This window comes from Mustela putorius, unplaced genomic scaffold, assembly GCF_011764305.1.
Source record: "Mustela putorius furo isolate JIRA1106 unplaced genomic scaffold, ASM1176430v1.1 tig00003962_pilon_pilon_pilon, whole genome shotgun sequence".
Lineage (NCBI taxonomy): Eukaryota > Metazoa > Chordata > Mammalia > Carnivora > Mustelidae > Mustela > Mustela putorius.
In genome coordinates, this window is record NW_025422106.1 from 3,380,604 (window position 1) to 3,404,407 (window position 23,804).

At 46.5% G+C, this 23,804-nt stretch overlaps 1 protein-coding gene and 1 non-coding gene across 2 annotated transcripts in view; one reads left to right on the forward strand and one right to left on the reverse strand.

The window, feature by feature from the left end:
- Nucleotides 1–22,895, forward strand: part of B4GALNT2 (beta-1,4-N-acetyl-galactosaminyltransferase 2) — a 50,421-nt gene extending 27,526 nt beyond the window's left edge. Inside the window, 9 exon segments of the mRNA XM_045070066.1 lie at nucleotides 1,444–1,550; nucleotides 2,761–2,798; nucleotides 4,250–4,430; nucleotides 5,564–5,650; nucleotides 10,465–10,628; nucleotides 10,630–10,656; nucleotides 11,666–11,806; nucleotides 21,555–21,774; nucleotides 22,268–22,895. Of these exon segments, the coding sequence (XP_044926001.1) occupies nucleotides 1,444–1,550; nucleotides 2,761–2,798; nucleotides 4,250–4,430; nucleotides 5,564–5,650; nucleotides 10,465–10,628; nucleotides 10,630–10,656; nucleotides 11,666–11,806; nucleotides 21,555–21,774; nucleotides 22,268–22,473 (1,171 nt within the window). The 3' untranslated portion in view covers nucleotides 22,474–22,895.
- Nucleotides 5,032–5,135, reverse strand: LOC123389231. The gene has a single exon (XR_006603827.1). It is a non-coding gene; the product is annotated as a U6 spliceosomal RNA (small nuclear RNA).
- Nucleotides 22,896–23,804: the final 909 nt, after the last annotated feature.

Genomic DNA, 23,804 nt, shown 5'->3' on the forward strand with positions numbered 1-23,804 from the left:
CCCGATGCGGGGCTTGATCCCAGGACCCTGAGATCATGACCCGAGCCAAAGGCAGGAGCCTAAACCACTGAGCCACCCAGGTGCCCCTATTTATTTTTTTTTTAAATTTTATTTATTTATTTGACAGAGATCACAAGTAGGCAGAGTCAGGCAGAGAGAGAGGAGGAAGCAGGCTCCCCGCCGAGCTGAGAGCCCGATGTGGGACTCGATCCAAGGATCCTGGGATCATGACCTGAGCCGAAGGCAGAGGCTTTAACCCACTGAGCCACCCAGGCGCCCCAAGATTTTATTTTATTTTAAGCAATCTCTACACCCATCGTGGGGCTTGAACCTACAATTAGGAGTCACTAGCCAGGCACCTCCAGTTCATTGTTTTTATTTTGTAATTTATTTGTATTTGTATTTTTCTTATTATTTTAAAATTTTATTTATTTATTTATTGTCAGAGCAAGAGAGAGAGAGACCATATACGCAGGAGGAGTGGCAGGCAGTGGGAGAAGCAGGCTCCCCACTGAGCCAGGAGCCTGATGCAGAACTCGATCCCAGGATTTTGGGATCGTGACCTGAGTCAAAGGCAGACGCTTAACCGACTGAGCCACCCAGCTGTCCCCAGTTCATTGTCTTTAAAGTTGTATTTCCCAGGTTAATTCTGAAGCTGAGCTTGTTTCATTTATGCGTTAGCCATTTGCTCTCCTTCTTTTAATTGCCTATTTACATCATTTCCCATTTTAAAATTTCATCTCTTTTGTATTCCCATAAATATTCACTACAGTAGTCCAATCATTCTTCCAGGGGATCTAAATGATACATTTGGCTACACTGGATCGCCAAGGGCTGCATTTTAAACCGTATTACCTTAGTCCGCCAAAGAATCAATCTCACTGGCTCGGGATGTGCTTACCCTTGACTGAGGTTGTTATAACCACACAAAAACCATATGAAAATCATCACCGTGTTTGCTCTGAAAATACTGAGGCAACAAATCACACTTCTTGTGATGTATTTTCTTTTTGGGTTCAGCGCCAGGAAAAGGTTTATTTGCCTCTGAAGTTGTTTGCTTTGTCCTGTTGATAAGACCGGAATATTGACCGCCCATAGCTTTACACCCTGACTACCAGGAAGTTCACCTGTGACCCTGGCATTCATCTGATGCAACTGGGTTCGCCCAGATGGTCTTTTACTTTGTTTCTTCTTCCCCTGCTGGTTGTGTTTTTAATTTTGTATGTGCTTTGTTGTAAAGGGCCTGGACTCTTGTGGAATTCAAGGCTGGAGGGAATTCAAGGGTGAATAAAGGAGGGAAGGAATAGAGGGGTGAATGAGGCAGTCTACTTTCAATTTCTCCCCATTGGCAGCACAGAGCTCCGGGTACAGGTACCACTTTCAGAACTAACCGGGGAGGCGTGTGAGAGCAGCTGCTGACAGTTCCGGTTCTGTTTCCTGCAGAGAAGGGTTGCCCCATCCACCGCCACTGCTGGCTCAGCCCAACCTCCCCTTTGGATACCCAGTCCATGGGGTAGAGGTGATTCCCCTGCATACAGTTCCCATTCCAGGTACGTAGCTCTCCATGTGGAGAAAAGCCAGACAACTTTCTTAACTCTTCTTAAGCAAAATGGGGGAGTGGAAGGGAACAGTCGTTTATTGAGTACCTGCTGTGTACTCAGCACAATGCGGGAAGCTTGACATGATTTCACTTAGTGGTTAGTCTCAAAGTTTCCACCATTGGGGATCACGCTTAGGTACTATGATGTCCCGGGGGATCCAGAATCACACAGAAGAGGACAGAAATCTGTGTGTCTCAAGGAATCTTAGCACATGATTGGCTTTTTGGTGTCCTCCAGCATCATGAGATCGGGCAAAGATGTGCCCATCTCCTGGGAGAGCATATTGAAAAGAATATTTAATGTTGGTTAAAACTCCCCTCCACAAGGGATTTCTACACACTTCTCTAGTCCAGCACCACATTCCTGGGAGGTAAATGTTATTTTGCCAATTTCACAGATGATGTAAGTTATCTAAGGCCCCATAGGGAGGCTCTATTTGAAGTAGAACTTGAATTCACGTATTATGAGCACAGAGATAGATTCTAAAGTACATACATTTGGATGAATTGCTTTAGTCATTTAAATGAATTGAATAGTCATTTAAAAAGTAATTCACCATTTTGGATGAGTCCTTTTTTTGTTGTAAAATATGCATAACATAAAATTTACTATATTAATCATTTTTAAGCACACAGTTTTGTGGCATTAAGTATCTTCTCAGTGTTCTGCAACTGTGACCATCATCTAGCTCCAGAAATTTTTTATCTTCCCCAATTGAAACTCTGTACCCATTTAGCTCTGCCTTCCTTCCCGCCTCCTGCCTCTGGCAACCACTGTTCTGTAGAATGTCTTATCTTGTCTCTACCAGTTTGACTATTCTAGTAACCTCATATAAAGATGTTTCATTACTTAACCATTGCTGCCTTCCGTTCCATAACAGAGATATCCGGAAGGGGCGGGATTAATTCACAGTACCCGTCCAGGGCTAAGGATGGGCATCGGAGGCTTTAGATCCACTGGAATTTGAAAAGGACCATGGGACACCACCCAGCAGGACCCCAGGGAGCAGGGAGTGGTCAGCAAACACTCTGCACGGGAGATGAGCTTGGAAGGGATTCTGGAAGGATGTAAGGGAGTCACCAGGAAAGTAGTGAGCATCAGGGAGCCCTTGGCATTCTCTCAAATGGTGTTTTTTATCCTTTTCTCCTGTGTCCTCCAGGTCTCCAGTTTGAAGGACCAGAGGCCCCCATCTATGAGGCAAGTCCCCTTCCCAGCCCCCTTTTGCACTTGGCATCACTGCCCAAGCCCCGTCCGTCCCCAGTGGTGGCCGGTCTCAGATTTTGACAGAGTGCTCATCCAGATTCAATATCTGCCATGAGTCCGAGCTGGGGAGATGGGGTAGGGATGCCTCCAGAAGGCATGATTTTTCCGGCCGTCTGAGTGGCCGGAGCTCCAAGGAGGACTTCCAGAAACCCAGGTCAGTGCAGAGGCTTCTGTTTTTGCTGCAGGAAAAAGCTGTTGCCACAGCCCTGGCTCCGGTGCCTGTTACCTCCATCGGGTTTAGCACCGGCCAGCAACACAGGGGCTCTGTGCCCTGCCTTTCGTTCCTGCTTAATGTAGCTCCAAATCCAGCCCTTGTGCGTAGAGCTGATGGGGTAGAGGGAGGCAAAGTGCAACTAGAACCCTAATCTAAAAAGTAGTCTGGGAAATGTAGTTTTAGTTTTCCCACTCTGCACACCAGAGGTTGGAGTGGGTGATGAGTCTGTACCTGAATTATTTTATATGCATCAAGATATACTTAACCGCCTTTCTCCCCAACTAGAATATAAGCCTCTTGAAGGTGGGGAGTTGATTTTATTCACTACTTTTTTCCCAGGACCTATAATTTGCATCTCAGAAAACACCTGTTGGCTGACCGAAGTGTTTTCAGCAGGTGTGGGGGAACCCACTGTACTTTTCATAAAAATATCCAGCTGCCCAGAGGACGAGAAGGCAGGAGAGGAGATGGGCTTTAGGGAGGAGTAGCAGTGGGATGGAGCGAGGGGAGCAGTTCTAGCTACATGTTGAAAGTAGACGCAAGGGGACTCATGCAGAGCAGGAATGACCTCCATTAGGGAACGCAACAGTTGAATGGATGAAGGTACCATTCACAAGGCAGGGGGAACCAGGAAGAGGGTGACAAACAGGTGTATAGAGAAAAATCAGTGGCTCCGATCAGTCGTGAAGATTTCAGGTAGTTGTGGCACTCCTAGCGGAGCAACTGGCCAGGCAGTTGGATCTTAAGAGGAGAGCTGGAGACACACATTTAAGTCATTAGCATATGAATAGTATTTCAAGCCGCCACCTCTAGTGAGAAGGTGTTGAATAGGAAGAGAAAAGGGGCAGAAGCCAAACCCAGAAAAACTGTTTTGGGAGGTTAGACAGAGGTGGAGGACGAAGTCGGAAATCAAAAGGAGCAGCCAGCAGGAGTAAGGAGAAATCTAGAAGAATGGGATCCTGTAAGCCAAGACCTAAGAGACCAGTGACCTTTGAACACACGAGTCCCCAGGACTTGGTTGTCCTTCTCTGGGGACAGAGCAGCAAACGGCTTTGGCGCCAGACTCCAGCTCCCAGGGACGCTAAGAGGCGCCTCCTCTCTGCCCCCTGCTGGCCATCCTGGGCATGTGCCTTCCCTCGCATTTAGCGTCTTTCTGCCTCACCGGCCTTAGGTCACCCTGACCGCTTCTCTGGGGACACTGAACACCCTCGCTGACATCCCAGACAGTGTGGTGCAGGGCAGAGGCCAGAAGCGGCTGACCATTTCGACCAGTGACCGGAAGCTTTTGAATTTCATCCTCCAGCACGTGACTTATACCAGCACGGTGTACCAGCACCGCAGGGTGGACGTGGGTGAGAGCCTGTCCTAAGCAAAATGCTTAGGGAGTGGGAAAACACCACTGGGCCCTCTCAAAGTCTTCCTCCTCCAGGAAGCCTGCCAGCATTTAGGATTCTGCACTTACTCTTGTTTCCAACTGTAGACATCCAACTTCTCAATTACTGTCCCCAACATTACTCCCATTCTGCCACTGACCCTATAGCGTGACTTGAAGAAAATGCATTTCCCTATGAGGGCAGATCCTTTGTGCTCTGCACCTGGAAACCAGCTGGCTCTGTTCCCCATTATCCGTAGCTCTCAGAGCTGAAGACTTCAGCTGTGAGAGAGGAGGGACCCAGTCTGCGCATCAATATCTCGTCCTGGGCATTAACAGAAAAAGAGGGATGTGGGGGAATTAAAGTCATTCTTTTCTCTTTTGACTAGCTACCTAAGATGCATTCCCAGGACACCAGCAGAAAAATGAAACACGGGATAGATTATGCATGACCATGAACTAAAGAGAGCACCCTCTATACTTACAGATTCCCAAACATCTCCCTTCACCAAATGACCCTGTGAGATAAAACAAGGGCGGGTGGTGGTATCCTGGTTTTGTAGCTGGAGAAGGAGAGTAAGTGATTTACCCAAGGCATTTCGAATTTGTGTGGAATCCCTGCTCAGGGGCCATGATGATCTCTGTATCTTTCCAATTTGAGTATTTGTGCTGCCGAAGCAAGCACTGATTTACCCAAGTAGTTCAGATAATAAATGGCAAAGTAAAACTTATTCCAGGCCCTCTGATTCGAAGCCTACTCTACCCCACCAGACTCTCACAGTGGAAGAAACGTGAGTTAAGGAGCATTCAGCAGGAGGCACCTGATGCCTCAGTCAAGAGTCAGCAGGCGACTCTTGTTCTCAGTGTTGTGAGTTCAAATCTCACGTTGGGCATGGAGATTATTTAACTAAAATAAAAAGCACTCAGCCAGTTACCCCAGGGACACACAACAAGTCAGGAGCCAGAATGCTGTCAACTCAGTGGGGTCTCATTCCAGGCAGGACATTTCTTTACTGAACCTTCACTGACGTGCTGCAGGTCGTCTACCTTGGGGCAGTGTGGAGAGTGACCTAGACTCCATGCTACCCTCTTTGATCTTATTTCTCTCTCCAGTGAGTCTGGAGTCCGAGTCCTCGGTGGTCAAGTTTCCAGTGACCATCCGCTATCCTGTCATCCCCAAGTTATACGACCCCGGACCAGGTAAGGCCCTGGCTCCTGGGGGGTGCGGGGTGGAGTCATGTCGAGCTAGTTGGTGAATCTCAGAAGAGATCAGCTCTTGAGGCCAAGGAGGAGAGTTGATGAAAATAACCACTCTGGTATGATTCCTGATAAATGAGAAAAAAATTCTAATATTCTCATATTGCTTAATTGTATTTAACTTATTATGTGGTTGTGCTTATTCTGGGAAAAAAAAAAACCCAACCATTATAACATCTTAATAAGTAATAGTAATAAACACAGAGCGGTATTGGACCATGGCTAGATAATATCGTTGGGGTCAAATTGGAAACTCAGAAACTCCAACGAGTATCTGTGAGAAAGGTAGCTTTCCAAATTAAAGGGTGCAGAGATGATGATTCAAGAAGTCACATGGGACAACTGCACTGATAAAGGAAGATAGAAAGATGAATCTGTCTTATAGCTCACACCAAGACAAATTCCAAGCTGATCAACTATCTCATATATATATATATATTTTAAAGATTTTATTTATTTATTTGACAGAGAGAAATCACAAGTAGTCGGAGAGGCAGGCAGAGAGAGAGAGAGAGGGAAGCAGGCTCCCCGCTGAGCAGAGCGCCCAACGCGGGACTCGATCCCAGGACCCCGAGATCACGACCTGAGCCGAAGGCAGCAGCTTAACCCACTGAGCCACCCAGGCGTCCCTCATATATATTTTTAAAGATTTTATTTATTTATTTGACAGAGAGAGATCACAAGTAGGCAGAGAGGCAGGCAGAGAGAGAGAGGGGGAAGCAGGCTCCCCACAGAGCAGAGAGCCTGATGTGGGGCTTGATTCCAGGACCCTGGGATCATGGCCTGAGCCAAAGGCAGAGGCTTTAACCCACTGAGCCACCCAGGTGCCCCAACTATCTCATATTTTTAAGTGCTAGAAAAAAAACAAAACCCATGCAGTTTATTTTTTTAATTTTTTAAGATTTTATTTATTTGTCAGAGAGAGAGAGAGAGACAGCGCACAAGCAGGCAGAGTGGCAGGCGGAGGCAGAGAAGCAGACTCCCTGCTGATCAAGGAGCCCGATGCTGGGACATCATCCCAGGACCCTGGGATCATGACCTGAGCCGAAGGCAACGGCTTAACCGACTGAGCCACCCACCCGTCCCAAACATGTGCAGTTTAAAAAAAAAGAAACAAAAAACTTAGAGTGTAAGACCTTTCTAAATATGACATAAAACACAAAGGCCAGGGGGCCCCTGGTTGGCTTAGTTGTTAAATGTCTGCCTTCGGCTCAGGTCATGATCCCAGGGTCCTGGGCAGGGTCCTGGGATTGAGCCCCACATCAGGCTCCCTGCTTAGCTGGAAGCCTACTTCTTTCTTTCCCACACACCCCTGCTGGTCTTCCCTCTCTCGCTGTCTCTCTCTGTCAAATAAATAAATAAAATCTTAAAAACAAACAAACAAAAACCAAAACCACAAAGACCAGAAAGAGGAGACCACACACACACATAAAATACATAAAAATTTAAAATTCTGTTTGGGCAGAAACTCACCAAAAGCAAAGGCAAATGACAAAGAACAAATTTGGGGAAAAAAATATCTTCAACACATGTTAAAGTCAAAGGTATACTTTTATTTTTCAAGATTTTATTTATTTATTTGACAGAGAGAGATCACAAGCAGGCAGAGAGGCAGGCAGAGAGAGAGGAGGAAGCAGGCTCCCCACAGAGCAGAGAGCCTGATGAGAGGCTCGATCCCAGGACCCTGAGATCATGACCTGAGCCAAAGGCAGATGCTTAACCCACTGAGCCACCTAGGTGCCCCCAAAGGTATACTTTTACTTTCAAGTGCCCGTGAATCCATAAGAACAGTTAATAGGCTTGTGTGCCTGGCTGGCTCCGTCAGTAGCGCTTGTACCTCTCGTGATCTGGGGATTGGGGAGTTCAAGCCCCATCTTGGGTGTAGAGAGTACTTAAATAAGCAAATGTTTTAAAATATTTTATTTATTTATTTATCAGGGAGAGAGAGCATGAGCAGGGGAGCAGCAGGCAGAGGCAGAAGCAGGCTCCCCACAGAGCAAGGAGCCCGATCCTAGGGATCATGACCTGAGCCAAAGGCAGATGCTTAACTGACTGAGCCACCCAGGCATCCCAAATAAGTAAATGTGTTTGTTTTTGTTTAAACCACCTAAACAAAACAAAACAAAAAGCCAAACACCTAGTAAGCCAATGGAAAAATGCACAGTTGGCAACAGATGAAATTCAATGGTACTTTTCGCTGTTAGAATATATGCTCAGTCTCATACTAAAAAAAGTGCAAATGAAAAAATACATTCATTATCAGAAAGTACTGGACAAAGAGTGGGGAGGGGCAGGCATTCTTACAAACTCCTGCTGGGAAATGGAAATGGGCACAGCCTTTCCGGAGGCAATTTGGCAATACCGATCAACATTTGGAATGTGCATTCCCTTTGGCCCAGCAATTGTACTTCTACAAATTATCGTACAGATATTTTTATCTGTGTGAAATGATGTCTGCTCGAGGTTCTTTACTGCAGCATTGTTTGCAAGCACAAAAACCTTAGAAGTGGGATGCACCGATCAGATTAACTGTGGTCCATCCATATAACGAAATTCTGTGCAGAGGCATTCAGAAGGATGGAGGAGAAAACACAGGGGAAGGCTTTTTTTTAATACTGATACAAAATGAGAGAGGGAAGAGGAAACTATTGTTTCCATAAAAAGAAAGAGGGGGAAGAATATATATATGCCATTGCTTGAACATTCTTATTTTAAATCGGTTTTGGAGTTCTCTGTCATTTTCTATCTGTCTGGAGTGGGTACATCTGTATACGGGAGATTCATTGGCTGTCGTTCATGCTAATTTCCTTTAAGTGCTCTGTAATTTTTGTGGGTGAGCTCATCGTGAGTAGGAGGCTGTGCTTGTTTGTTTTCTTCTCTTCCCCTTCTCTCTCCTGGCTCCTTCCCATCTCACAGCTTTAGCCTTGGATCTGATCCCTGTCTCCTCAGCCTTCTGGTCTACTTTCTGATACTGGAGGCTCGGGATTCCTGTCTCATGGTGGTATCAGACTTATGAAAGAGCCCGTTGCTGGGCCTGAGGATGGCTTGGCACAGGTCGTGGCTGTGAAGTGATGTCATTTCTGTTTGCACCTGGAGGTGTGTGCAGGGGTGATGGCTGTTCTGGGGTTTCTTGCCTGGCAGGTAGTGGTGAGGGGTGGAGGGTGTGCCACCTAGCTCTAGTCCATGACTTCAAGCAAAAAGCCTGGTTCTGGACCCACACATCCCGTGAGATATCTTAATTTCATTATCCTTCAGAATCAGCCTCCTCTGTTACTTCTGATCCCAGAATGCAGGAGGTCCCAGCTCTGCTCACTGATCTTTATTTTTATTCCTTGGAAGTAATGTGTATTTTTGTGCATCGTTCTATCTTTGTATTTTTATCGTTGCTGTATATTTGGAAAAAATAGGGACTCTCAAACAGAAAGCTACACCACCAACTTAGCCAGGAGTCCCCCAATCTTGACTACATCCACGCTCCTGGTTCTCTCTTTACTGTAACAAAAGAACCCAACTTGGCACATGGCCCAAGAAAAGGTGTCGCCCTCGACCCGCAAGGACAACAAGAAGCCCCAGTTCAGATGTATCTTCTCTCTCTTTATTTCCGCAAGTCTACACACTTATATACGTTTACATGACCAATCAGCGAGCAGGGTACAGGAGGGAGCGAATCAGGCTGTGCACCTAAACGAACAACTTCACTAGCAACCAATGCTGTTTACTTCCTCTTTGGGCATTTCGCTTAGTCTCACGAGGCAATCCTTACCTGGCAACTAGCCAGGCACCATCTTTTAATGGCAGAGGCCGCCCTGGCCAGGGGCCAGCCTCTGACAAAAAAGGGAGGATATAATTCGCTTGGCATGCCCTTGAAACACAATTTACTTGACTCTTCCCACCAGTCATTTTTCCCTCATGCCCTCAGCCCCCCGGGGGAGCTGCTATAATGGTACAACAGGTATTAAAAAGAGGATTCTGGAAGGACGTCTGACTTCTGTCATTCTGAGAAGGAGCTCTGTGGTGGTGTTCTGGAGCACTTGCCACTGGTAGGGTTGTGGCTTTCAGCCAGCATTAACTCCAACAGAGCCCACCCCCCACCCAGACATCCCACAGCATCCATCAGTGGGCGTGCCTCCACGTTTGGTGACTAAATCCCAAAAACACACCACAGCTCCAGCTGATTCATATGAAGACTTTTCTGCAGAATAGCTTTTCCTTTTCCAAATTTTTATATTGATTACATGCCTTGAGTTGGACTGTCTGGTCCAGACCTTCCACTCTCCAAGTAGACCTACTTCCACTGATGTCTTCCTGAGCAGGGAGACTAAGTGTGCTTCTCTCTAGGAGTGCAGCTGATGATGGGGCATAGGTCTCAAGTCCTTTAGAGCTTTTCTCCCCTCCCCTGACCCTGATCTTGAACCCCTTGATGGGCAGAGCTCTGTGCATCTCGATTCCTAGTATTAACACGACAGCAAGATCCAAATAGTTTCGGTAAGACAGAGCATTCACACTGATGGGAGGAGATGGCATAGTCAAGCCAACAGAACCAGGGAAAGAAATTCTAGAAGACACATACAATTTCAACAAGCTGGCTGTGTTTTAAATACATTTATTTTCTGTTCCAACTAACAAATTCTTACCAAGTGCTTGATACGAGAAGCACGAGGGTGTGGCATAAAGAAATCACCAGAACAGCTCAAGTCAAGTCAGTGAGGCTTTCCCAAAAGGCAGCGCTCTGATATACCCCACCCTTTCTCGTCCAGAGAGGAAGCTCAGAGACCTGGTGACCGTTGCCACCAAAACCTTCCTCCGTCCCCACAAGCTCATGACCCATGCTCCGGAGCCTTCGTGTGAGTACTACCCAGACTTGACAGTGATCGTGGCCGATGACAGCAAGGAGCCCCTGAAGATTAATGACAACCATGTGGGAGTATTACCCCATGCCCTTCGGGAAGGTACGTCCCGCCCACATGGGGAGGTGTCTGGGTCCCCGGGAAAGAGCTCCCTGGAGTCAGGTTCCGCCCCGGATGGGGATGCTTGAGTGGCTTTCCCAGGATGGCATGATGCCAGAGCAGAGGGGATGCGACTTTCCTCTGCGTCCCTTCGCCGACTCCAAGTTCACAGGGAAATCGGACCACCCTCACATTTCTGCATGGATGAAGTGGTTAATCTGTCTTTGGTACAGACATTAATTGAGGTCCTTCTATGTGACTTGAGGTGTCTGACATTCTAGGGATTCCTCACAGACAGAAAAACTTGTGATCCCTAGGATTCCTCCCAGGCTAGAGGCTTGCGCTCACTCTCTCTCTCTCCCTCCCACACACACCCCCTCTTTCCTCCAGGACACACAAGGAAATGGATATTATACAAACTGTAGCTCCCCACCCTCCATCACCTTCCAGGCTCCATCAGGGGAAATGGAAAGAGAGCCACAGAGACTCGGGTGAAAAAGGACTTCCATCCTACTGATGAAGTCCCAGAACCTAAGTCAGGTTCGGTGCCAGCCTCCTGCTCCCTCATCACTACCACACTGGTCCTAGGACCAAGGGAGAACTTCCTAGCCCTTCCCCACCTCAGCCTTTGATTCAGGGAGTCACTGTCCTTCCTCCTGTGTCTCTGAGACACGAGCTCCCTTGAACTCAGTGGTTTTCAACTGCTGTTTGGGGTGCAGCCTGGCAGTGGGGAATTTATTTTATTTTATTTTTTTCTTTAAAGATTTTATTTATTTGACAGAGCTCGCAAGTAGGCAAAGAGGCAGGCAGAGAAGAGAGGGGGAAGCAGGCTCCCCGATGAGCAGAGAGCCCAATGCGGGGCTCTATCCCAGGACCTTGAGATCGTGACCTGAGCCGAAGGCAGAGGCTTAACCCACTGAGCCACCCAGGCGCCCAGCCTAAAAAGCTCCCAGGTGATTCTAAAATGTGGCGGGGGATGGCAACCGCTGATCTGACCTCATTATACCCGCAGGGCTGGTTTGCTGGTAGGAACCTGGCCATCTCTCAGGTCACCACCAAATACGTTCTTTGGGTGGACGACGATTTCCTCTTCAACAACGACACCAAGATTGAGGTGCTGGTGGATGTCCTCGAGAAAACAGAATTGGACGTGGTAAGGGAGAGTGGCCAGTTTCACCCCAGTTGCAACCTGTAGAGCCAGCCAGGAGAGGGAAAGGGAAGAAGGGGGAGAAAGGGGGTGGCGGGAGTCGGGGAAGGGGTCGGGGGAGGGGCTGGGGCAGGAGAGGAATAAGCTTGGTGGGAATCAGGAGCTGTGTGGCTTCGGCTTCTACCTCCAAATTTTCTTTTCTCTGGGCAATTACATCCCCCGCCCCCCACCATATTAATCCTCGTTCTGTCTTTAAAAATGGTGTGTTGATGTAAAAAAAAAATGCATGTTGGGTCCCCAAAATTGGGTACCCCAATAATGGGTCCGTGATTAGAGGAGCGCGAGACTGATACAAAGCGAAGGTCAAGCAAAGCTTTATTTCATGCCAAGCATCAGGAATCAGACCAACCGTCAAAAAGACGGGTGGGGCCGCCCCTCCAGAGAGTACAACCCCTCCCTGCTTTCCAGACTAACTTTTATAGAGCAAAGGCCATGTGGTTGGGCCTGGCCACACACAGGTGGCCAATGAGATTGTAACACACACAGGAAACTCCACAGTGATGCTAGGTGATCAACTGAATTACAGTTTACCCTAGCAGACACTTGAACCAGCCTATCACACCTTGGTTAGGATTGGTGCCAAAAGGCTCCCAAAAGGGCGGGGGGGGCCCATACTCCTTGGTAGCTAGGAGACAGTATGGCCCCCCACTGACTGAATACCTCCACCTGGCCTGACCCACCCTTGTATTTGGACTTTATTACCTGGGACTGGTTTCCCGGACTTGCTTTTAAATAAGTTCCCCTAGTGGGGCGCAGGGTCAATTTAAGCTTTACAGCAAAATGGCAGTTCAACCGGGGTGGGGCTGCTCTGGCTGAATAGGCCCTTATATGCAAATGGTACAAAGTTCTAAAAAGCACACATAGGCCTCACGACATTTAAAAAAGAAGAAAAGAATGAGAACATCAAAAGTCATTTGCTACATAGAAAAGAAAAAAGGCAGCTACAGTTAATAATAGTGTATTGTATTCTTGAAATCTGTGAAGAGAACAGATTTTCAGTCTTCTGGCCAAGGGCACAATGGTTACAAGGCAGGTGATGGATATGGTAATTAGCTTGATTGCGGTGGTTTCACAATCATGGGTTCACTACACATGGTTTCACAATGTGTAGATATGTGGTCTACACATATCAAAAACATCAAGCCCTACACCTTAAATATGTAGGATTAAAAATATATGTACAATTTTAATGTGTTAAAGATAGCTCAATAAAAGCTGTTTCTAAAAAAAAAAAAAAAGAAAAGAAAAACAGGAAATAGATAAGAAAATCAGTGGCATGGAGATCATAGTTTCTGTCTTCCAGGAGGACAGTCCCCAAGGCATCTGTATTGACTAAGATATCTCCTGGCTAGGGGCGCCTGGGCGGCTCAGTCGTTAAAAGTCTGCCTTTGGCTCAGGTCGTGATCCCAGGGTCCTGAGATCGAACCCCGCATTGAACCCCACATTGGGCTCCCTGCTCAGCGGGAAGCCTACTTTTCCCTTTCCTACTCCCCCTGCTTGTGTTCCCTTTCTCGCTGTCTCTGTCAAATAAATAAAACCTTAAAAAAAAAAAAAAAAAAAACCTACCAAAAAGAAAAGACCAGGGTATCTCCTAGCTACTCTTCCAGAGAGCAGATCACAGTACATCAGTGAGGTAGAAAGCAGAACTCCCGTCGTGTGAAAATCCAAGCTGGCCCTTGACTTTGCTTCCAGGATCCTCCTGGACCAGCCTCCTTCCCTTGGTGCTACGCCGTCCTCATAGTCCTCGGCTGCGTGGCCAGAAGAAAGGGGGAGAGAACATGAAGGACAAGCATTTGTCTTTGTAGAATGTGCGAGAAGTTGCAGACATCCCTTCTGAAGATTCACATCCCTTCAGCCAGGACTTAGACACATGGTCAGACCTCACAAGGAAAATGGGAAAGAGTCCGTCTTTTTTTTTTTTTTTTTAAAGATTTTATTTATTTATTTGACAGACAGAGATCACAAGTAGGCAGAGAGGCAGGCAGAGAGAGGAGTGAAAGACCCCTCTCCTAGACAAACCCCTCCCCTAGTAGATAGATAGGATAACTAACTGCTTGTTTGCTTTTCTGTAAACCGCTGGCTATTAGGTATGAAATTAAGTTAGGTTATTAATTGTGTGAATTGCTCTCTTACCTTTCTCTAGCCGCGTGGCTTATAGAAATAATAGAGACGCCATGATGACACTCCTCCCTTCCCCCAGGGTTGAATTCAATGTAACTGCTCTTTTGCCTTTCTGTAACTGCTTGGCTTTTAGGGCATGACACTTGACTCCTGTTTGAGCAAGATACCCTCTCCTAATAGCAGGGGCATGGTCATGTAGGCAGGGGGGGCCACATAGTCACGTAGACAGGATGTCTTTCTGCTGAGTAGTAAGGGCTAACTTCCCCTTTTTGTCTCCCCCTCCCCGCCGCTCTCTTCGCATGCGTGGGCTAACTGGCCAGTTCTGCTTCTGTAAGATTGCTTTGTCTGCTTTCACATGTGGGTCCCCTGATCCACTCCACTAACACCAAGTATGCCTTTTTCAAAAGTTCAAACTGTCCACCAATCAGTTGCGGCCCACCCAAAACTTGTTTGTACCTGTCTATAAAAACCCGGCACCACCCCAGCCGGGTGTGCTCAGCTAGCAGGAGCTGCTGACCACCCGCAGGCGCGCGCTGACCACCCGCAGGCGCCTGCGTAACAATAAAGAACCTCTTGCTGATTGCATCCAGTGGCAGTGTTGGATTCTTGGGTAAGGGGATCCGCGGGTCTTTCATTTGGAGGTCCCACCGAGATCATCGGACTCCTGCCCACGGATCCAACTGACTCCCACCGGGAGGTAAGCTGGCCAGCATTCTTGTCTCCTGTCTCATGTTCTCGTTTGTATCCAGTCTCGTGTTCTTGTTTGTCTCTAGTCTTGAGAGGCCTCTGTTTGACCTATACTGCGGGTAGCGGTAGCGGTATAGTGTTTGTACAACAGCGTGCGTTGTTGGATTGTATTTGTAGGCAGCTTGAGAAGGAGCTGACGAGCTCGGACTTCTCCCCTGCCAACCCTGGGGGACGCTCCAGGGTGTCGAGGGGCCCAATTTTTTGGAGCCCCTCATTTGTCCGAGGGTTATATCTGTTTGTCCGTTCCAGAGGAACCCCTCGGCCCTGGATGGAATTTGTCCACCGCAGGGAGATCTCGAGGCTCCTCTGGGCCGGTGGAAACCTTGCTTTCGGTAGCATACCGAAACCGCGCAGCGACCTTTTTCTTAATTGTTTTGTGTGTTCTACTCGTTGTCCTTGGTGTTTTCTTTGAGTCTAAAATGGGGCTTCTCCCTCATTCACTTCCCGTGTTAATGGCTATTACTGGAGCCAACTGGGGTTGGTCTAACTCAAGACAGAGACTATAAGGAATATTCCCAAGCAGCTGCCGAAACTCTCTTTGTTTCGGGGAAGTTTCCCTGTGTTCTCTGGCCTGACTTAGACTGCTTTACCCCTCCCCCCTTGCTGGTGGGAAAGCATGTTGTCTGCTCCTCTGTTGGGGCTTATGAGCTCCAAAACCGGGAATCCTTTCTCTGCCTCCTGGCAGCACTTTGTTTCTTCTGTTTCCCCCTTATGTGTTTCTGTACCAACGTGTGTGCAGCCTGCATGACTGGCCTCTAGATCATGCACCACAGCTCCTTCTCTCTCCACTGTCAAGGAGCAAGAACAACACCCCCTGGACCTAACACCTCCCCACTCCAGATCTTCCCACGCATGTCTCAGGTAAACATTCAAAGTGGAGTGGGTCCAGGTGGAACGTAAATCAGTGTTGGAACTAAGTTAAGTTTGTTGGTTTAATTAAGATAAGACCTGTCTTTTAAGTTATCAGCAGTAAATGTGAAACTTCGAAGTTACTGAAGGTCAAATAAGCTTGTGTTACTTGTTAAAATTTGTTAGCAAAGGAATGACTAAACTGATGGTTAATTGTCTGTCTCAAAGTTCTAATGGGTAATTGCTGAAGTAGCTTTAAAAGTCTTTGGTAACCTGAAAGTTTTAAAGTTTTGCTTGGATGACAAATGGAATTAAATTGTGGACATCTAGGTCCTAACCAAACAGGATAAAATGCTAAGTCTTTAATTAGTGGATGTAGGTTTGTGCTTTTGACTTCTTACTGCAAAGAAACTAAGAGTATTTAAATCTGTTGGTAAACTTGTTTGCCACTTAACTGATTCATAAATTGCCACCTGAAGAATTCTGTTGTAACAGTTCACAATTGGTTAATAACTAAAGGTGTTTCTAAGAATACGAAGTTCTGCTTAGTGTAACTAAGACTGATGGAAATAAAGGGAAACTCTATATGTAGGAAAGTAGGAGATATGTAAGAAAGACTTAAGGAATGGGAATACATTTTGTTGAAGGTAAGGGAAGGTAATTTTGTCCTAAATGAGATGGTTGTTTAGAAGGAAATGGCTTGGGACAAAACCTGAATGCAAAGGAAAGTTGTAGAAGGTTTGTGAACGGAAATCTTCACAAAAGAAATTTTAGATATGGTCAGGACAGACTAAAAAAAGAAAGAAAAACAGCCTCCAAGGTGATTTAGCACTCTCCTGACCTGCCTCCACATAGATTATACTTCCAAGTATAAGGGCCATTTGGCCTTGAGAGATTAAGGAAACAGCCCAACCTTGAGGGACTGGGAAAACACCCTGTTACCATCCTCCTTTGCCTGTAACCATAGAAACTCACTCTAATCTGTAAAGAGTGAAAGGGGAGACTGATCACCTCCCATTAGCCAGAGACGCCCAAAAGGGGAGGGTATCCAACCTGTTTGAATCTGAAGAGTGCCTGACTGTGTGAATGTGTCTGTATGGCTCCACCACTTTGGCTACGGAGTCTGAGGGGGCTGCACCTTGAGTCTCGCGGGGCGTCATATGGCATAACGGTCATCTACTCCACGGAGTAGCCTGGTCCGGGGTTTATGCGGACAGGCCTTAGCTAAGACGCTCCTAAATTCCCATGAGGGATGCAAACAGGACAGCAGGGGAAAGATCCCCCCCTCCCTTGTCTGCGACATCATTCATGATAGGAGAGAAACCCAGAAAACTCCTATCTTAAGACTGCACACTTAGAAGTAAAATAAAAAAAAAAGGGGAAAGACACTGGTATAAGAAGCTGGTTTTCTTTCTGTTTAAAAGGGGGCAAAGTTTTTCTTAGCTAATTGATCTGTTAAAAAGTGTAAAGGGTTTCCTCTTTGCCTGCCTGAAAAATTCAGTTCCTATGTTTTGTTTTATCAGGTGTTTAACATCCCTAATTATATTTAGGCATGTGTTTTTAAACTTTCTAAGGTTTTAGCAATTGTTGACAAGATTTAAACCAATGATAAACCTTGGGTTACATTTGGGAAAATGCTATAACTATTCTAGAGATTCTATGCATTTCCTAAAGTTTTAATGTTTTGAGAGATCACCGCTTGATATTGTAATTATGGGAATATTATATGTTACAGAAATTGTAACCTGATTTCCTTGCAGCTAAATTGTAAACTCCCCTGTCTCTTTAGCTCTAACCATATCCATTCTGAGTTTTTGTCATTTATAATTGTTTTAATTCTCTTGTAAAATGAGTTTTATCTTCAAGGAGATTCCTATAAAGGACTTTCAGGACAAATACAGATATTTGATATACTTGAAAGTCCTAAAACTGAAATGGGTAAGAATTTCCAAAACTGACTAAAGCCGCATTCACCGGATTTAGTAACATGGGACCAAATGAACTAAAAGATTATAGTGTTGTGTCTCTTAATGTTTTGTCTTATTTTAAACATTGCCGGTTCTCTCTAATGTTTGCTCTTCCAGACTAGGGATACTTTTTCTTAAGTTATCTGTAACTTTTGTAAAAGTGCTCAAAGCATTCAAGCTTTTCTCTCTATATGAACCCTCTGAAACCAAAAGGTCTCAGTAAGCATTCTTCTATGGCAATCAGTCATTTGCATAAGTTCAATAAGAATCTGTTCTCCTTGTAACAGGACACCATTGGAAACTGGTTATTTTACCAAGGCTTTGACTGGAATGTCATATTTGAGAAAGATATGCATAAACTCAGATATGACCAGACAGCTTAAAGGAACTAAGGTTGAGTTTATGAAACCTGGAGCCATAAAGCCCCTTGGGACTGTTGGCCTGATTGATACCTTGCTTACAGAGTTCCCAGCAGCCTCACCAGGTGAGTAAAGAATGTCACTCTTTGGTAGGTGCGGAGACTCAGAAGAGGCATTCGCCCAAATTAACAGGTATTGCAGGCATGCCTGATGGCAAGTATGTGGCTTGGCTTCTGGCCCGGAGAGGCTACTAAAAGTTCAACCTAGAGATTCCTTATACAAAGTTCCATCAAAGTAGATTCTAAAAGATCTATTGATCACACTCACTGTTCTTGCTGAACTTATGTAAATAATAGGCCAAGTTTGTTAAAACTGGACTTGTTTTTCACAAGTGAATTAGTCCTGATTTGGCTATCTCTGTAAATGAGGGTTATTTTAGAGAGAAAAATTGTTTTTAATAACACACCTTTATGGATGTTAAATTCTAGATTTGATTGTCTTTAAATGTTTACCTAAGCTAAACAATTTGAGGTAAACTTCAGAGAAGTTATACAATAGCTTCTTTAGTTGATCTTACTGTTTTGTGGGGATATTCGCAGACCCCACGGCACATGATTAAACAACTGAAAAACGGGATTGATTCCCCTACAATTGTATAACTTAACTAACCCCTTATGTGTGGCTGGGATAATGAAATTGCCTAAAAGCCACCATACCACACTCCATAGGATTAACTATGGACTTGTGGAGATAATGGATGACCCCACTTTCTTTATGATTGGATTGGATGATGCATGGGAAAACTCTCCTTATCTCTTGACAAGTTCTCCCACTTGACAATGATCCTCTGTAATCAGGATATTATTAAGGCTGGACCACTCAAAGGTCTTCTTATTGGTTTCATCCCTTAGTCATATTTATCCTAAAGGCCACCTCTGTTGAGGTGTGATTGCAAACAGATGCTTTAGCTAAGCATAGAACAGCCCTCATAAAAGGAGCCTCAAAGCTCACTATGGAATAGTCCCTGACTGTAATGACTTCACATCAGGTCCAGATTTGTCTTAGAAGCCAAAGGCCACCAATGGATGATGGAGGCCAACTAATTAAATATTGGACTATACTTATCTATGCCAGAATTAATACCTAAAACTTGTCAAACTTTAAACCTAGTTACCTGTATGCCTGAACCTGACCACTGTACTTCTTTCTCTATAGAGCAAAAATGTTCTTTGTATTTTATTTGATCTTGCTTATTCTATATGGCCAGATTTAAGATGCCCCCCTGTTAAAAATACGAATGACAGTTGGTTTTCTGATGACCATAGTTTTCATAGAAAAGAAATAAGAAAAGCTAGGTGTGCCATAGTGCTCACTAGCACTTTGCAATTGCCAAAGTCTAAGAATTAACATTTATACTGACTCCAAATATGCTTTCCTGGTACTACATGCCCATGGAGCTATTTGGAAGGAAAGGGGATTGCTATCAAGCCATAACTCCCCAATCAAATATGGGCCTAAGTTCCAAAACCCTCCTTATCGCTATACTAAGGATGGCCTTAGATGTCCTGACAGCAGTCCAGGGTGGCACATGTGCAATTATCAAGACAGAATGTTGTGTGTACATTCCAGACTATCACAAAAATGTCACAGGACTAATAAAAGACATGAATACCCAGATTAAGGCCCTACAAGATCCTTCTCTCTCAGTGAATGGTTAAGTTCCTGGTTTAAAGGAGGACTATGGCCAAATCTCCTTTTCAGGCTTCTCATTATCGCCTTATTAACCTTAACATGTTGCTTTGTTCAATGTTTCTCTACTTGGTGCCGAGACTCCATTGCTGCAATGACTTCACCATGACAGACGATCCTTGTCGCGTGAGAGGACGCCTCTTCGCTGTCAGCGCTGGATTCGGCTGCCTCCGCCTTTCCTAACTCCCCTATACATTCCTCCACTGATCAATATTGACCCCAGTAGGTAGGGACAGCTCTACGCCCCTATTCAGCAGGAAGAAGTTACAGAAGATGAGACCTTCCACCTTCAACCACCTTAAAGATTTAAGAGTCAAAATTGTTCAGGGGGAAATGATGAAGGAGCAGGAGGCTGGCTGAGGATGGAGAAGGGGCTGATGCCTTGCACCCCTCTTCACCCTTCTCCACCGCGAAAACTGGTTCAACAGATTGCCTTGGCTTACTACTTTGTTGTCATCTATAACGGGCCCTCTCATCATTCTGTTATTAATTCTAACTTTTGGTCCTTGTGTCTTAAACAGGTTAGTACAGTTCATTAAAGATCACCTGTCTGTTGTTCAGACTATGGTACTGACACAGCGATACCAACTCCTCAAGCAAACAGAGCCCCGGACTAGCTCAATGCAAGGGCAGGACATGCAAGAACAAGACGAATGGATATAAGATTCTATCCATGATAAAGAAAAAGGGGGGAATGAAAGACCCCTCTCCTAGACAAACCCCTCCCCTAGTAGATAGATAGGATAACTAACTGCTTGTTTGCTTTTCTGTAAACCGCTGGCTATTAGGTATGAAATTAAGTTAGGTTATTAATTGTGTGAATTGCTCTCTTACCTTTCTCTAGCCGCGTGGCTTATAGAAATAATAGAGACGCCATGATGACACTCCTCCCTTCCCCCAGGGTTGAATTCAATGTAACTGCTCTTTTGCCTTTCTGTAACTGCTTGGCTTTTAGGGCATGACACTTGACTCCTGTTTGAGCAAGATACCCTCTCCTAATAGCAGGGGCATGGTCATGTAGGCAGGGGGCCACATAGTCACGTAGACAGGATGTCTTTCTGGTGATCCGCGGGTCTTTCAGGAGGAAGCAGGCTCCCCACTGAGCAGAGAGCCTGATGTGGGGCTCGATCCCAGGACCCTGAGATCATGACCTGAGCCAAAGGCAGAGGCTTAACCCACTGAGCCACCCAGGCACCCCGAAAGAGTCCGTCTTTACTGGTGTAGCTGGCTCTCTTCATTTAGTCCACTTAACTCGGAGGGTCTCTTTGCTAAAGAAAGAAGGAAGGAACTAGTGACGGGGCGACTAAGAGCCACCCTAGAGGATTATGAGGGTTCAGGACTCATCCTGTTGTGCTGGGGCTCACACGTAGAAATGCACAGATCTTCCGTGAGTGCGTGGACAGACAGCTCAGGGAGGAGAGCCAGGAGCAGAGGAGTGGGAGGAAGGCAAGCTTGAGACACACGGCACATGGCTTGTTGCAAGAAGCCTGGCCGTGGGGACTCCACAAAAGGACCCGTGTGCATGCAGGCTGCTGCTTGTCTGCACGCAAACACTGCTCCTCCTCGTGAAAGGGAGTGACCTACCTTCTGGAAAAAGTGAACTTGCTGTTGGGTGAGTGGAGCAGAGTCGTGTGCCCTTTGGACTTGGCGCTTTCTGCTTCTACCAAGGAGATTTTCTGCTGTGAGCAGGATGAAAAGATCAAGAGACCCCAGCCATGGTGTTTGGAAGATGGTGGCTGCAACAGCAACAAGAGAGTACCCAAGGACTGGTATGGAGGGTAGATACAGAACAGGTGTGATTCTTGTTATAACTCAGGTTCAGTCCAGGAAGGCTTCCTGGCAGAGGCAACGTGGATATCAATTCTATGTGCTCTAACATGCGTTTCTCTGCCCACCGGTTAGGTAGGTGGCAGTGTACTTGGAAATGTGTTCCAGTTTAAGCTGTTGCTGGAGAAGAGTCAGAATGGGGACTGTCTTCACCGGAGGCCAGGCTCTTTCAGACCCCTGGATGGTTTCCCCCGCTGTGTGGTGACCAGTGGCGTTGTCAACTTCTTCCTGGCCCACACGGAGCGACTCCAGAGAGTTGGCTTCGACCCCCGCCTACAGCGGGTGGCTCACTCAGGTGGGGACAAGCTGAGTGGGGAAGGTGCTGGCCCATGGACTAACCTCAGCAGTTTGTCCTTTCCAAGAGCTGCGAGTCACTGATCATGGTCGTTGCCAGCAACAGTGGGCTCGTCTCCCTTTCCCTTTCCTCCCATCAGGGAGCTCAGGGTCTCTCTTCCCTCCCTCCTTCCTCTCACTGTGATTTCTTATCTCCTGTCTGCTGCTCCCCTGTGAGACACCTTCCCCTGCAGCTCTGTCCCCTCCCTCACTCCCCTCTGATTCCTTCAGTTCTGGAGTTGGCTGTTCTGGGTCTTTCTGCCTCTCTGGCCACACCTCGGATAAATGTGCTTACTTATTTCCTTCCCACTCATCAGCCTGGGCAGGGGGCTTTGCCTGACGCTCAACTTCCCCATGGGTACACACCGCACCCTTCCCCACCTGCCTCTCCCCCCAGACCTGGAATATGGCCCCGGGGTCTCTGGCTGAAGCTTATGCTCTCCCTCTCTTGGCAGAGTTCTTTATCGACGGGCTCGGGAGCTTGCTCGTGGGGTCATGTCCGGAAGTGATCATAGGTCACCAGGCCCGGTCTCCGGTGACCGACCCAGAGCTGGCCGCACTAGAGAAGACCTACAGCGCATTTCGGACCAACACCAAGGAACAGGTCCAGTTCAAGCTGGCACTCCACTACTTCAAGAACCATCTCCTGTGCTCTTCATGAAGGCGCCTGGGCATCAGAAAAGCTCTAGGCTTACTGGGGTTGGGTACCTAAGACAGTGGAACTGGGGGTGGGCCACCTGATGAGATGAAGTTAGGACAAGCTAGTGGGTGGAGCAGGGGGTGGGGCTCAGTCACTACAAATACCCACCAGAGGCTCATTAGAAATGGACTAGTCCCGGGGCCCCTGGGTGGCTCAGTGGGTTAAAGCCTCTGCCTTCGGCTCAGGTCATGATCCCAGGATCCTGAGATCGAGCCCCATGTTGGGCTCTCTGCTCCGCAGGGAGCCTGCTTCCTCCCCTCTCTCTCTCTGCCTACTTGTGATTTCTCTCTCTGTGTCAAATAAATAAAATCTTTAAAAAAGAAATTAAAAAAAAAATAAAAAAAAGAAATGGACGAGTCCCCGAGAAGGGCGACAGAAGCCCATCAATAACAATCGTTATTTGTATGATGCAGTACCGTTTATGGAACACCTACCTGCACATCCCCTGTTGGATCTCCTGCAAAAGAGTAGAGTATGGGTTGGCTTCCGTAGTCATTCCTTAGGAATGGCTTTGGGGTTTTTGAGGGTTATTTGGGAGAAATGATATTGTAGTCAGAAATATCCTCTCTGGGGCACCTGGGTGGCTCAGTGGGTTAAAACCTCTGCCTTTGGCTCAGGTCATGATCCCAGGGTCCGGGGATCAAGCCCCATATTGGGCTCCCTGCTCAGCTAGAAGCCTGCTTCTCCCTCTCCCACTCCCCCTGCTTGTGTTTCCTCTCTCGCTGTGTCTCTCTGTGTCAAATAAATAAATAAAATCTTTAAAAAAATTTTTTTGAATTGGGTCTGCAAAGCAAGTCTCTGTGGATGGCTGGACTTCAGACATCACACTCAGGAGCTGACGACGTGTCCCTTGCACCATGTGACAGGAGCTGAGACAGCCAGCCTTCAGCCAAGAAAAAAAAAAAAAAAGGAAAAGAAAAAAGCAACATATGCACAAAGAGGAGCTGAAACAAGAGCCTCCTGACAGCCTTCTGGTTCTTTCCTGAGGTCTGGCTACAGTCCTGCCCTGGGATTTTGTGAAACACTATACCCTTATAATTCTTCCTTTTTTGCTTAACCTAATTTGAGTTGGCTCCTGTTACTTATAACCACAGTGTTCCGAATAATACGACCATTCTGTGTGTCTGCCTGTTTTCAAAACAGAAAAGCGTAACTAAAAAGTTTACTCCTTGGGTGGTTTGGAAGCAAAAATCAGGAAACAGACGATAAGAGTCACACGGACCTCCCTCCAGTCTTGCATTTCAGACACAAACCCAGCAGCCCAGACCAGACCGACGACAGAGGTTTCCTTC